Source organism: Triturus cristatus, chromosome 4_1, assembly GCF_964204655.1.
Source record: "Triturus cristatus chromosome 4_1, aTriCri1.1, whole genome shotgun sequence".
In the NCBI taxonomy this organism is placed as follows: Eukaryota; Metazoa; Chordata; class Amphibia; order Caudata; family Salamandridae; genus Triturus; species Triturus cristatus.
Window position 1 is genome coordinate 620,704,992 of NC_140585.1, and position 16,498 is coordinate 620,721,489.

The 16,498-nt window shown below is 46.1% G+C and overlaps 1 protein-coding gene across 3 annotated transcripts in view; it reads left to right on the forward strand.

Annotated features, from left to right (window-relative positions):
- The window catches only part of PAWR (pro-apoptotic WT1 regulator), a 358,133-nt gene that overhangs the window by 266,947 nt on the left and 74,688 nt on the right, over nt 1–16,498 (forward strand). For all 3 annotated transcript variants that reach the window (XM_085652993.1, XM_085652995.1, XM_085652994.1), the window contains exon 3: nt 12,278–12,397. In XM_085652993.1, coding sequence (XP_085509119.1) covers nt 12,278–12,397 — 120 coding nt within the window. The remainder of the gene's footprint in view (nt 1–12,277; nt 12,398–16,498) is intronic.

Sequence of the window (16,498 nt, forward strand, 5' to 3'; positions counted from 1 at the left end):
GGGGCAGTCACAAGCCTTATAAATGTTTTGCTTCGCCTGTATGCATTAAACCAAGTCCCAAAAGAGTCCATGCGCATTCACCACCGATCCATCCTTCCATTATCCCCCAATAATGCAAACCTAGGATTAATTGGAAGGGCGTGGCCTGCTATGACCACTAAATAGTTGTGTATTGGGGCCCAATATTGGGGATATAACAGGAGAACCTGAGACAGTAGTCAGAAACGTTACCCAGTAGCTCCACATCTAGGTCAGGCCAGGTGTGGAGCTCTATCCATCTTCCGCAACCTGGTAGGATGAAAATATACCCAGTTCAAGAACTTAAACTGAATCAAATGGAGCAGAGTTGATATGGCTATGACTTACAATGCTATTTTGGCCTTGACCCAGTTTTCTTTCTCAAACTTTCCAGGTCCCTCTCCCTTTTTTCCCACACGCTCTGAAAGGGGTCTTGCAAGTTAACTACAAAAAATCACCAACCGGAGAAATACACTTCCTTTCAATTTTTGCTATAATACCTGCGCCTCTAGCCGGTGGAACTTAGTCATGGAGATGCTCTGGTGGATGTGCCTATCTATGGCGTGCCTGAATTGCAGATAACAAAAGAACTGACTACTGTGGAGGTCATAAGTGTCTGTCACTTGTTCATAGAATATGATGTGACTCCGTTCCAAAACATCCCCAAGCTTGGAGATCTCAGTAAGATCCCAGGAGTGGATCCCATCCTTCTAACCATCTGTCGTAGCAGTGTCCCATGCAATAGCGGTGTCTCTTCCATGGCCTTACCCTGCCACCCAGTAGGTTTCCCTGCTACTTTCCATCAGATATGAGTAATCATGGTGACCAAGGGTAACGCATACAGCACTGAGGCGCCATGCAGAATAGAAAGCAGATGAAAGGAGTCGAGGATGTGCAACTCCAAGCACACCGTTGAGTCTCCCTTGTTATAGAGGAGTCCCTCATGTAGTGGGATCAGTTGAGAGGCCCAGTAATAAAATTGAAGATTGGGAATTTCCAAGTCACCATCGAAGAGTGACTGTGCACATTTAGCGAGCACATTTAGCGAATGAAACCCCTTGGATTACTCCCACCCACAGACACAGAAGTGAGAATTATATGCAGGTATTGAAAGAAACGCAGGGGATAGGGATAACTCTGGAAAACATCAAAATTGCTGAAGACCCATCATTATAAATGGGGCTTTGCAGCCCATTATAGTGACTGGCAATGTGGCTCAGCCAAAAACAACATATAATTCCCAGCATAGATTGGCATCCCTGGTGACCATTAGGCCTAAATATTTGAAATGCATTTTGATACCTTCAAGTGAGGAATCTGTACCAGGATATAAATTCTTAATGTAAATACTAGTCCTTTCCATAGCTTGGATCCATGCACCCACTGAACACTAAAAACCCCGTACCATTTGTTTAAATCAAAGGTATGTTTGTCATTAACACACTTGCAAAATCACCAATGCTGACAATATCCTTCTCCACCAATAACTTCCTCCTGCAATCTGCTCAAATGTATTGCCAACAGAAATTGTAATGTCCGTTTTCCTGAGTCTACTACTAGACTCAATACCTGGCTCTTGCAGATTTCCCTTCACTCGTGTTTTTTTTTTACCTGGCACTGTTGCAATATCATTCATGGTCTTTCTTTCATGACATTGTGGTAAGTTGGATGGCAGTATATTTCTTGAAAGTTGACATTCTGGCTAAATGTAGAAAGGTCACATTTTTCGCTGGGTATTTTTTGTTTACTGTAGGTGCTTTTAAAGGTATTGTTCAAAATGTGGGGGAAAACTTAAAAATGTAGGGCTTGTTGGAGGAGGTGCAGGGTGCTTGCTTCAGAAAGGTGTTTTTGTTGTGTTTAAGTTTCTGACATGACATAGCTCATTTGGAATTAGGTTTTGCTGGTACTTTTTAGTAGCCTTTTTGAAGCTGTATGGCTTATTGGAAATTGCGTTGTTGAGCCCCTTTTTTCTGTGCCACTCCTGAATGGTAATGGTCAATTTATAATGAGTTTGTTTGTGCTCTGTGACATGCCCCGAGGATTGTTCCCATTACTGTTTGAGCCAGTGGCGTCCAGCACGGATCTGGGGTGGTGGGTCAGGGGGATAAGGAGGAATAATTCAACAAAAAAGGAAAATTCACTTACCTCTTCGCCTTTCTTTCCTACGTCCTCTTTCCTCCACCAAAGAGGAAGCAGCCACGCTCCCCTAAACCAATCACAACACTGCAATGCAAATTTGGCTTGAGAAGGGCCTCAGCATGGCGGGCTGTGGTGGCTCATACTAAATCTGCACACACAGATCAAGTCACTACGGACTGTACTCTTATCAGAATATCCATCTGCCATTCACAGCAAAGGCTAAAGAATTTGCGAGGGTCATACAGTCTGGTAGCATTGAAGAGGAAGATACATTTGATGTCTTGGGGGGAGGTGGAGAAAGACCTTATTGTTGATCACTATAAGGCAAGGTGCTACATATGGTATCAGCAGAGAAGTATTCCCCAGATAAGTGTTAATCACAGTGGCATAACCAGGCAGCCCCCGCGGTGCAGGGGCCTTCTTTAGAACAGCACACAGACTGGGTGGACACTGTGCAGGGCTGCGGGCTCCTGGCCTGATTGGACGGGGGAAGGGGCTCAATGTACTTTTTAGGGGGCCCCCTCAAGTTTCGTTACTTGAGGGGGCCCCCTACAAAGTTCATTCAGCCCCTTCCCCCGTCCAATCAGGCCAGGAGCCGGCAGCCCTGCACAGTGTCCACCCAGTCTGTGTAAATAAATGCACTGAAGCTAACGTGTCGTTACATCGTGCCGCAGTAACGATTCGAGATGTAGTGCCTTGTTTCTGAGTTGGCTCAGCCATGTCTGGTGAGCATCCGACCGGTTGGTTGTTTTGCAGTTTGTACCTTGGGCCAATCTGACTGCATGTTTGTCTTGAATTAGAATAGCTAGAAGCCTCATATTTGCATCTTTTTTTGTGACTAATGAATTGATGTAATCTCGGACACATTTTTATGTTTCTGTTTCAAGCTGTGATTTATGAGAGCTATATATAAGCAGAGGCTTGCTTCTTTTCTTCTCGTTATTTTTGGGGAAGTCCCGCTCTTTGTTTGCATTCCTTTTTGAAAGCATTTGAAGAATGTTTCCTCTAAGATTGTCCGCCGAATGTTTTTCCCGACAAATTAAATACTCTGTCTGGCGCTATCTAAATAAGAACGTACTTGTTTTGAGGGCACCAGAGGCTACTAGGCCAGTGACCAGACAGTACTGTGCACCCATCGCTTTCCTGTTTTGTTTCATCGTTGTAAGGGTAAAAAAAGAGATACGAAAAAATTGACAGTGGGAGAAACCAGGAATGAAAAACATAACCGGCCAGACTGAGCTAAAGAGACAAGAGGTGGAGGGTCATAGTCATTTGTGGAATCAAAACTAGGGGACCACTCTCCTGGCATAGTGTTAGGAGATGGGTTCCTGAGAAATACTTTGGGCCCCTGCATTCATTTTGACCAGATTAAGCAATAACCTTTCAACCAATCTTCTTTGAATGCAGCAAGACCAAAGCAGATTTAAACAGCAAAAGCTCACTGTGTGCAAAAGGGTGGGTTGTGTCAAAGAGAGGAAGGCACGTGTAAGAAGACAAAAACATTGAAACAGTCTGCAGACATTTGGAAACCAGCAGACTGGAGCTTCAATGAAAGAACTGAAAAGTGTAGTGACAAAGTATGAGACTCAGTTTGTTTTTAGACTTCAAGATACTCTGCGATGATTACATGCCTGTATCAGGATCATCCCACAATGCACAGGCAGCAAAGCAAGCTAAAAAAAAGACCCCCAGTAGTGCCCCACACAATGCAGCCCTCCTCACCTGCAGCAACAGCAGTCTCCAGCCAGGGCCGCCACTGAGTGCATAACGACCGGGTTAGGTGAGCTAGGCTTGAACCCGTGCAGCCCCCAGACTGGAGATGCCTGTGCCGAATGTTGGTTATGCTACTAAATGCAAATCAATGCACCGAGTGGGAGCGCACCTAACCTTCAAAACTTAGGGGAGTGAGGGGGGAAACAAGGAAGATGTCACGGGCCAGTTGAGGTGGGAGCAGCGAGGGTGGCCTGTTTGCGAGGCAGCAATTGGGACGAAAAGACCCTACCATCGCCTCATGCCTCCTTTAATTGCCAGGGCTTCGCGGTACGATTGGACTCGTGCACTAGAAGCAAAACGTAAGGTTTCCAGGGCTTCCGCCCCACTCGCAGCCTGCTGCCCACATGAACGCCCCCCCACCCAAGGGACCCCGACCCAGGTGGGTGAACCTTGCCCATATGACACCTACCCTAGTTACTATTGTATTTTTGTCCACAATTTCTTATCAGCACTTTCTTACAGCCAAAGCTGAATCAACACTTTTTAAATGGTTTAAATGGTTTAAATAAAATAACATTTCAAGAGAGAGAAGGAGCACATTGATGGGAGGGGGGGGGGGGGGAGAGGCAGGGATGGTTCAGCCTTAGTTAGTTTGTACACAATACTCACCAATGAGACAAAAAGTAGGAACTGGAAGCATTAGAAATAGAGAAATAATGCATTGAAGTGAGCGGGAAAGAGAAGAACAGCATCAACGAAATAAAGGAGGGACTGGAAGGGTAGAGAATGAAAAGTAAAGTGCTACGTGGCATAACTTTTATATATATATTTTTTCTCCCAACATACTGATTGTTTTGTGGGCTCGGCTCGTACTTTGGTTCGCAGAGCCAATACGGATACCTGCCTCAGCTCTGCACCTCCCATCAATCCTCTTTCTCGCCCACCTCTAACTCGGGGCACTGCACTAACCATGTCATCAAACCAAATGTACCGAATCAACATGTCCATTTCAACGGGATATTCCAAGAAAATGCTTTAGCCACACAAGGAGTATAGAAAGTGCTATATAAATAAGCAGTACAATACAACACCCGGGTCGGTGCTTCACTTTTTATAAGAACGATCTCATTTACAGCCCTGTTTAAAAGTTTCAGAGCCACAAAATGAAATGCACAACAGTGTCTCAGACACTGTTTACAATTACCAAATGGGTTGCATGGGACCTGCCGCTTTAATATTCATGAGGCTGGTCACAATTTAAGACCCATTGGGAATGGCTGGCACTCGCAGGGATGGTGGCCTGCTGGAGTCAACAGACCATCAAGGCTGTGACTGCTTTTTACATAAAGCTGTTTTCTTTTTTGAAACCGGATGCATTAAAAAAAAAAAATTAAATGTTTAATTTTTAGGTCGAGCCTTCGCGCAGCATGCATGCGCTGCTCTAAGGTTAGGGCCTCTTGGAGCTGACCACCACTTTTCACAAGCTCGTGCTTGTGTGGGTTTTTCAGCATTATTTTCATTGGCCTTTGCGTGCGTATTAAAAAAAGACAGCACACAATTGGGTAAAGGCGGGCGCATGTCCCGCCTTTCCCAGCCAATGTAACCGCCTAAGGCTTGTGGTTACCCGCGCGGGCGCCATCTGTTTTGAATTATCGTGCCCAGACACGGGCGCGATAATTCAAAACAGATGGCCTGGTGCTCGCTCTCACGCACGCGCCCTCTTTTATTTCCCCCTCGCATGTGCACACCACTCGCGGGCTTGTTCTTGCCTGCCTCCTATCTCCCCTCCCTTATTGTAGCAAACCCTTGTCGGGGTGGGTGGCCCTTCGCGTACTGCAGGCTGTCGCTTTCGGGGTGTCCCTGACGAGTATGTATGAGGTAAATTACATGTTACACTTGTTCTAGGCATAACAAGATAACGTGATGTGCCCAGAATCACAGGATAGTGAGCCGAAGCTGGGATTCATGGTTCCCCAGCTCCGAGGGCGGCGGCTGAAACTGCCGGGCCCCCTCCCTCGTCTGCCCTCTGACATTATGGATAATTCTGCTCTGTGTTTTGCCGCCCGTGGCTGCATCGATAATTCAGTTCTCTTTTGCTGGCGTCCTGCCTTTAATCGGAATTATATAGTGCTACCTGGGTTCATTTTGCTACAGAAACTTTGGGAGCGTGCGGATTAATGGCCTCTTCCAATATGTTCTGAAAAGATTGTAACTCGACCCAACGTTACAGGTTATCATTCAACAAATGCAGCTAACACTTTGTGGTTGCCTGTCAGCTCCGAAGGTGATTCACGCGCTGACACCACCCACATCTCGCTGACTTTTGTGCGCTGACTTTCGTGCTCCATTCAGCCTTTGGTAAAAAAAAATGTGTTGCAAGTTTTTATATGGTGCCAACTCGACCGCAAAGTATTGGAGCACTTTACATGAGCACCAGTTACATTACACAAGGACACATTAATTTGTGGAAGGCACGGGGAGATTAAGTGATTTTCCCAAAATTACAGGGTGTTGAGCCGACGCCGAGACTTGACCCTGGTTACCCAGCTCCAAAGTGGCAGCTCTGGCCGTTAGGCCACGTTCTATCCAGCAGGCAGGAGCCGAGTGGGTTATAGCTCATGTTGTGGTGCAGGTGTGCAAGGAGGGCTTTACGGCTAGCATCCCACCCTCCCCACTTTCATATCTCAGTTGTTGTTTTTGTCACAACCCCACCCCCACTTCTTTTAGAGACAGGATCTTGTTCCTGGCCTTGCGTATCTCTCTGGCTTCTTGGCTCTGCAGCTACAGGAAGTTGGAACAAGCATTGGCATAGCCAATAGGTCTTGCCTTTGGGACCTTATAAGTGTTTAGCCATGCAACACTTGATGTTGTTGCACCAAGGATATTGTACTGGATAACTAAACACTTATAAGAACCCATAGGCGAGACCTATTGGCTAGGCCAATGCTTGTTTGAGTAGGCATTGGTTTGTGGGACCACTGCCGGCTCTTGTCTGTTGCAAAACAATTGTACATCCCCGTGTGACTCCCTATTAGGAAGGGACGCCCTTGGCATTCCCCTTCCTAATAGCGACTTGCAAACCCTGTTTTGCATGTCAGTAACAGGTTACCGAATAGCAAAATAGGGTTGATACATGCTACAAGCTGTTTTACCGGTCACAAGCGGCCCGATTCCCAGTTTATGGCTGCTAAAAATGGTCGTACATATGGACCAGAGTTTTTTTCAGTGCTGGCACATTTTTCTGGTTGTTTTTTACCCCTTGCCCTCAGTCACTGACAGCGCCTACTCGCTGCAGTGTTAGTAGGCGTGCTCTTAAGGATCAGTAGTGAAAAGCCTGCAAGTGCAACTGAGGATTTAATCTGTAGAAGTAGTATGGATTGTAGACTGCAGTGATTAAGATACCAAACATTAAACATAAATGATTTGCATTGATTACATTCCTTAAAGGGACGGTATGAGGTACCCACGAGAGAGAAAGCATTATCGTTCAAACGGTCTAGCGATTTTCGGGGTTATGGGGCACAGAAAGGGCATGAATATAACCTGTACAGACTATAACACGTGAGACAACGTAGAACTTGCTATGCAGGCCGCCGAGCCGTAGTGAACAAATGGAGGACATTTCTCCAGTTAAGAGTCACTAGATAAAACAAGCATTGAAAATGCAATAGGTCTCGCCTTTGATTAAGTTAAAGCCATTTGCTTTGCTAATGGTATTGTATAGCAAAGCAAATGGCTTCAACTTAATGAAAGGCGAGACCCATTGCACATGGGTGTGAAGTAACACCCAGCCGGCGACCTGCCCTGGTGCGAGACCCGGTCTGTGCCTGCCCCGTGTGTGAGGGACAGCTCCAATAAAGCACACTCCGCCCGCCCGAAGCAGCGCCTCCTGCTTTTGATCTGCTCCGGGCTCCTACACATGGCAATCCCACGGCGTAGACGCGTCCTCGCAGTCGCAGACTGTACAGTGACTGGTTTAATGCTTCAGGTTAAAGCAACGGCTGCCTTAAAATCCCTTTTCAGTAATATCCCGGGGTCCGATTAGTCCAGTCACACTCCTTTTGAATTTACCAGATTGTGATCGTAGACATGAATATTTTTTCATACCAGCACATTGCGCAATCAACATTCCTATGTTACTCTTTAGAAGGGTGTGTTTTATGTATAACGTGAATGTTGTTTCCCTTGGTAAATTCAGGCATGACTCGTTCCTGAGCTCCACAGTCCGTTTTATCCCAGTAAGTTACTCAGTAATACTCTGTTCCGCTTGCACCCCGTTACCGAGCATCATAAAGTCAGTATTAGCCCGGCCAGTGGCTCAGCAATACTCCGCCCTGCTTGTACCCGGAATAACGCTGCATAACGTTGATATTACTCTAGTCACTGACTCCGCACCCCCTGCTTGCTCCCATCCCATACTGAGCTGCATAATGAAAGTATTACCAAACAAGTGCCTCGCTGCAAGGAAACAGCACTATAACATTTTATGTGTGGCTATGTTGAAGCTGTTTTCTTGATAAATGTGACAAAAAACGTAGCATGCATCACTACCTCTATTTTCCATGTTAATTTATGGCAATGATGTACTGTTTGTAGTAAATAAACATGTTTTATGTAAATCTACGCTGTACTCCTTGTAGTATTGTAAGGAAAGAATCATTATGGGGCATGCGGGAGCAAAATCGCATCCTAAGGAGGTTAGATGGACTGCTGACTTTCTAAATACCCAGATTTTGAGGAGGAGGCAGAGTGACAGCTCGGAGGGTGCAGTGAGGGTCGGGGAGAGACAGAGAGGGCTGAAACGAGTGCGCCAGTGCAGAGGGGAGTGCTGGACGGTGAATGGGTTGCAGTGAGGGTTGTAGTGAGTTCTGGAGTGGGATTCTGTGAGGGTTTTAGTGAGTGCTGGGGGTGAGGGTTGTAGTGAGGTCTGGAGGTGAGGGTTGTAGTGAGGTCTGGAGTGGGAGTGGGTTTCAGTGAGGTGGTTATAGTGTGCTGGAGTGGGTTAGTGAGTGCTGGAGTGAGAGGGCGATGCAGTGAGGACTGTAGTGAGTACTGGGGGGGCGGGAAAGTGAGTTGCGGTATGGTGGGTGACCACGGCCTGACTTGAACATAATCGCTTTCACTTGCGCTGTGTTACACTGAGTGATTCTGGGGTTCAGGTCTCGAATAGCCCAGGATGACAACTGTATACCTCGGGTACAGTATATTTTGTAGCACAGTACTGGGCGCTGCACGCTGTATGTACTCGCCACCACAGTTTACCAGAGGCTCTGGGCAGGGCGTTGTGCACAGGCGGTGCGAGGTGAGCTAAAGTGCGCATAAGATGTATACTGTATCCCTCGGGGCACATTATGGATGGAACCCAGCAGTGCACGCATACTGACCGCCAGAGACTTGCTGCGCTGCGCAAACGCGATGTCAGTTGAGCTAGAATGCGCACAAAATTTTGACGGTACTCAGCGGTGCACAGAATACTCACTGCTAGTACTCACTGCCAGAGTTTGTGCCTAAGGCTTGGGATGGTCACTGGTCCTCAAGGGAGGCAGGCGCACTGGATGTGTTCAGTGCACACCGCGGCACTGCACGATTCCGTGCACACCGGTACCCAGTGCTAGACACTTCTCAGGTCTTGCTGACCTGTGTTACAACGTGAGGCCTTTTGTGCTGAATGGGGCAAACAGTGTCCTTCTAAGTGCAGGCCAGGGTATATTTTGTGGCACCTCAGGCGCAACTTGGTGCCCACCAGCACAGCGCGCCCAGGACTTTGTTGAGCTTAGCGATGCACAGGCATGGCAGGAGTGCAGGTTACACATGTGCAGGCCAGAAATATCGTCCTGCACAAATATCGACTACATACATTCCCACGGTGCGCATTCAAAGGAGGTTGCCCATATACACCCAGGGAGTCGGATTGCGGCCTCCTAATTGGTAATGCGCACAAGTCGACATTTAAACATCAATAATATTGGAGAGCGCTGCGCTTGGCCTGTACCCTGAGTATTGTATGGAGTACGTCAAAGTACTCATTGCCAGAGACTGCCCAGGGCCTTGCTGAGGTCACCACGGACAACATGTGGTATTAGTAGCTGGGGGAAGGGTGGCGGTGGAGGTAAATATTGGGGTACCGTAGTGCGCTCTTTTGGCCGAGACCGGCGCTGTGCATACGCAGCGCTAGATGCACACGGGGTGACACATTGAAGGTACACAGTACTCGTTGTGAACATGTATGTGGAGGTAGGTGCTCACGGGCGACCTATACAAGGAACGTAAAGTAAACAATGGGCGTCAGTACAGCACAGTACGCACTGCCAGAGCGTGCAAGGGGCTTGCTGAGCTCGGCGTTGTGCACACATGGTGCAGATGCTCACAGTGTGCTTCATATACGGTACGCACAGTAAACACTGAAGTGCAGTAGTAAGACCGAGTTTGCTCGGCGCTGTGCACGCGTGGTGGGATGCTGGGGGCTCACACTTCTCACGTGGGACTGCATACAAGGTACACACAGTAGACATGGGGTACAGTAATACTCACTAACCGAACTTGTTGGTGCAGAGATGTTCAACAAGCATACAAAAAAAGTACCAAAAAAGTGTGGCAAGCTAATACTAAACCTTTGGTGTCACGCCACGTTAAGAGATCCAATCCCGCTGGGCGTGGATCAAAGGAGACAGGGTGGCAACAAGCAGCAAGTAACATGCCTACAGTGCAATCATTGCACTGGCTTTGGCATAATTAGTGACGCACAACGGCGCGCACGAATGAAAACGTAAGGCAGAGCTGGGACGAGGCTTTTGAAGTCGTATCGATTCCAAAAAGCCTCTTATGACGACGCAGCGCATGCGCGCTGCCTACGTCAGGCCGAGACCTAAAAAGTTACTTGGGCAATGTCAGTGGTACAGGACCACACAGAAGTGGCCTGCAGGAGATGTAAATGGAGAGGTAATCGCAGAAGTAAAGTATACTGACAAACTGCATCCAAAAGTAACCTCTTAAGATTATACAGTGTGTCAGGGATGAAACAAAGGCGTGCACCATCACCACACATTTGCAATGGGTCTGAGGTTTGGCTTTATGACTTTGAAACCATTGTTTGTGCAAAATAAGTTGTAATGACACTACGTATATTTGTGATCGCAGGTAACACATTATTCACTGGCCAAACTATAAACATGCCAGCCTCTCCTGTGGATTCCCTCTGCATAAACCATAGCATCCCATGCATTTCTGAAAGATACCCTATTTATCCCTTTGCTCTCCAAATCAGATATCATGATGTGGCTCTGATGCTGATTCAGTCATTTGTTTGGGTCACTTCACTGCTGTGAGTTGTCACGTGCCCTTTTACTTTAGAAAACAGAACACATTTGTTGGCTGCTGGATCCATGTAGGCCTGAAGGCGACGGTTCTAGGTTGGTTGAAGTCCTCTTGGCCTGACCATAGCCTTGCATGAATCTCTGCCACCATCTCTTAAGTCTAGCGTTCTCTAGGGCTGATCACTGCTATCCATCATATTTGACCATCCAACAAGTAGCCTTTGAGTTCCAGTACAGCACAATACATGGCACAGGTGATGTGTGTTTAAAGGGGGAGGGGTTAAAAATGGAAATATTTATGTAGCCTTGTGTGAATAAAAACTTAGTATAGACCACGGAAATCACCATTTAAGAGCACTTTTCACCCAAATAGATCAGTACTGTTGGACCAGCCTGATTGGGTGACGGAAGATATTTTGGTGGGACAGGTGTGCTACTACCATGTACATTTGAGTTTATACATTCAGTGCTGTTTAAGGTTGTGTACTTGGGTGTCATTGGTACGAACGGAGACCAGCTGAAGCCTCCAGACCTGTGCTGCTGGTCAGTAGTCTGCGGAGATCCTAGTCCCTCTTGACGTGGTGTGCCATGTACCCTGGCACTGTCCAGCCCCAGACTCCGAAACAGCCTTCCAGCAGCTGATAAGAATCCTGAAACCAGTTCAGTGAGCAGGACTAGAATCTACACCCTCCCCAAAGCCGACAGTGTAATCATCACTGGTGCAGACTCAAGCCTACCCCCCCGACTCTGCCATCCGGTCCAGGGGTAGAGAGTAGCACGTTGATCTCTCACTCCCTGCAAGTGCCACTCCTCCAGGATCACATCACACAAGAGTTGTCTAAGTCTCAAACCAGTTGGGAAAAAAACCCAACTGGAGAGGTGTGGTTGGCAGGCGAAAGCACTATTGGCACCTGAGTGCCTCGGAACAATCAGTCCCTGGTATGTGTGTTCAGTGCTTTGTGATATGTATATAGTGCTTCGGTGTAGCTTCGGTTTATCTGAGCTCATGTCTGGCAGGCTGTTTATTTTGTTGTAAACACGAGATGATGTTGCACAATTATTTTATTTTATATTTATTTCTTTGATATTTTTAGAGTCCCGATGACGATGATGAAGATGAAGGAGGACCGAAGAAGGCAGATGTAGTCACACAACAGAACACTACACAAAACGAATCTTTTTATGTGGACCCCAGTGAATCCTATCTCCAGCAGGTAAAGGTGACAAAATCACGATGTAAATGCGGTGTGCTTCAAGGCTTTCATTTTCTAAGGGATTTACATTCCAGAAATTGTGTAATGGGATACGATTAGCCGACAACCCCACTATGTAAGAGAAGCCATGCCTATGTTGTGCGCTCATTTCACCGCCAGCCGAGACTGCGTAATCTTCGGCTCCTTCGTCTTCGCTTTCACTTGTGCGATGATTCCCTGCAAGGGCGTAGCCAGAAAACTAAAGTTCCCCCCACTTTGACATAAAAGCACTGATGACAAAGCTAGTGAGCCAACTCATCCCTTCAAGAGCTCCCCTGTCTCTTCCATCCAGACACCTATAAATGTAACCTTTTAGCCTTCTATCCACCTGCTGATATCCACTATCTCATCTTTCTTTCAACCATTCATTCTTTCATGCATCATTCAGTCTGTCCTCATTCCATCAATCCATCTACTGTGCCATCCAGCGACCCATCCATTTACTCAGACATCCATCCATACATGCATCCTTCCATTCACTGTCATCCATCCACCCTACCGTCAATTCATCTATTAGTCATGCCATCCACCCATTATCCTTCAATCCACTCTGCCATCCGTCCACTCCGCCATCCTTTAACTCAACTATACACTCTACGATCCATTCGCTCAACCTTTACCCACTCATCCTTCCATCTCTTTACTGTACCAGTCTTTTACCTGTCCACCCACCTACCCATCCCTTTACTCTGTCACCCACCCGCTCATTTATTCACCCACTCATCCCTCTATCCTTCCTTCCTTTCACCCTTCCTTCTATTCAATATTCCTTCCTTATTTATTTTTTTCTATTTACTCCTTTTGTTTTTCGTTGGACCCCGGTTGCTCCTCTGTTAATGTTGTATTTCGTCATAACGTTAATGTGAGAGCTTGTCTGGCGAGTTGCAGACAGAAGGGGCCCAAAAGAACCCCACCCCTGCTGTAGCTGCCAAAGCGGGGCTTCACAACGCCCCTGATTTCCTGCACCCACTTATTACTCCCAGCTAACCATTGGCTGTCGCAATTTGTATGACATGTTACTGTTTCTAGTCCACCTCGCCCCACCTCCTGTTGAGAATTTACACATGTAAACCCATGCTTTTGTCTTAATGGGATTTATGAGGCAGATATCTGCCTGCCATCTGGCAATGCCTTTTTGTTCACATTGTTACAAAACTAAGGACTAGGGCTGTGTCTGCTTTTATTTAGCAAACTTTGTGTGATCTGTTCATTAGAGATACTGAAATCCTGAAACAAATACAAGTACTGAGAAAACAGTTTACAGAACTGAAACAGTTGCATGTTTTCTCGCCTAGCGCTGTACGCGGTTTGCTCTTGTGCTTTGCAGAGAATCCTGTTGGAGGAGCCGTCCATATAATTATCACATAATGTTGGCAACTGGAGTTAGCTTTGTGACTTGAGCATTTGATGGACCCTTTGCCAGACCATTAAGTGTGTGGGTAATGTGTGTGTGTGTGTGTGTGTGTGTGTGTGTGTGTGTGTGTATATGTGTGTACTGCGGGCGTGTGAGTTATAGTTAGCAGAACTAACTATAACGTAGGAATTTCTATGGTTTTGTATGAGTGAAATGGGCAGCTAACTAGAACACCCCTGAAACCTATGTTTTTTTCTGTGAATTTCTAAGGTTTTTTAAATGCTAATTTCTAACTATAACGTCTCTGAAACCTATGTTTTTTTTCAGTGAATTTCAAAAGTTTTTTAAATGATAACTTTTAAGTGTGATAGTAGTTATATCTATTTTTTTGTACTGATTTTCTACCGTTTTTTAACTGTTTATTTATAAATATTTTATTCATTAAATAACATTATATATATATATATATTTTTCTGAAAATTACACATTATTTTTTTATTAAAACTGAAATATTGATTACTTTTCTTGTTCATTTTTTATTTTAATATATTTATATTATTTTCTTTAAAAAAAAAATCCAATTGTTTTCGGAGTCGCGCACTCAAAGTGTACACATTACGGTGGGTGCGTGCATTCTAGCCTCCATTTTAGAAAAGTCATGAAGGATCCGCATATGGTGTGCGACGGCAGCGTGTTTTTCAGTTGCATCATATACATTTAATATCACGTGATATGCACGATTGGTAGAGCTGCTCTACAGCCAGAGAACCAGGTCAGCAGACATGCTGTAGAGCCAGAGAAACCAGGTCAGCAGAGCTGCTTTAGATCCAGAGAACCAGGTCAGCAGAGCTGCTCTAGCTAACTGGACTGACTGGACTGACTGGACTGACTGGACTGGACTGACTGGACTGGACTGGACTGGACTGGACTGGACTGGACTGGACTGGACTGGACTGGACTGGACTGGACTGGACTGGACTGGACTGACTGGACTGACTGGACTGGACTGACCGACTGGACTGACCGACTGGACTGACCGACTGGACTGACCGACTGGACTGACCGGACTGACTGACTGGACTGACACAGACTGACACAGACTGACACTGACTGACACTGACTGACACTGACTGACTGACACCTCTCTACTACTCACTCTCTACTACTCACTCTCTACTACTCACTCTCTACTACTCACTCTCTAATACTCACTCTCTACTACTCACTCTCTACTACTCACTCTCTACTACTCACTCTCTACTACTCTACTACTCTACTACTCACTCTCTACTACTCACTCGCTACTACTCTCTACTACTCACGCTCCACTACTCACCGTCTACTACTACCTTCTCTACTACTCGCTCTCTACTACTCTCTCTACTACTCTCTACCACTCACACTCTACTACTCACTCTCTACTACTCTCTACTACTCACTCTCTACTACTCTACTACTCTACTACTCACTCTCTACTACTCACTCGCTACTACTCTCTACTACTCTCTACTACTCACGCTCCACTACTCTCCACTACTCACCATCTACTACTACCTTCTCTACTACTCGCTCTCTACTACTCACTCTACTACTCTCTACCACTCACACTCTACTACTCACTCTCTACTACTCTCTACTACTCACTCTCTACTACTCTACTACTCTCTACTACTCTCTCTACTACACTCTCTACTACTCACACTACTACTCTCTACTACTACTCTCTACTATTCACTCTCTACTACTCACTCTACTACTCTCTACTACTCACTCTACTACTCTCTGCTGCTCTCTACCACTCTCTCTCTACCACTCTCTCTCTACTACTCACTCTCTACTACTCTCTCTACAACTCTCTACTACTCACTCTACTACTCTCAACTACTCACTCTCTACTACTCTCTCTACTACTCACTCTACAATTCACTCTACTATTCACTCTCTACTACTCACTCTCTACTACGCGCTCTGCTACTCACTCTCTACTACTCTCTACTACTCACTCTACTACTCACTCTCTACTACTCTCTCTGCTACTCACTCTACTACTCACTCTCTACTACTCTACTACTCGCTCTGCTACTCACTCTCTACTATTCTCTACTACTCACTCTACTACTCTCTCCTACTCTCTACCACTCACTCTCCTACTCTACTACTCACTCTACTACTCTCTCTACTACTCTCTCTACTACCCACTCTCTACTACTCTCCACTACTCTCTACTACTCACTCTCTACTACTCACTCTCTACTACTCACTCTCTACTGCTCACTCTCCACTACTCATTCTCTACTACTCACTCTCTACTACTCACTCTACTACACACTCTCTACTACTCTCTCTACTTCTCACTCTCTCTACTACTCTCTCTCTACTACACACTCTCTACTACTTGCTCTTTGCTACTCGCTCTCTACTACTCTCTAGTACTCACTCTACTACTCACTCTCTACTACTCCACTACTCTCTACTACTCACTCTCTACTACTCACTCTCTACTACTCACTCTACTACTCTCTCTCTACTACTCTCTCTCTACTACTCTCTCTCTACTACTCTCTCTCTACTACTCTCTCTCTACTACTCACTCTCTACTACTTGTAGGAGAGTAGGGTCTGCTTTCTATGTTCACCCCCACTTTTTGCTTTTGCTTTACTGGTTTTCGACTTAGATGTGGCTGTGGGCCTGCTAATCAGACCCACAGC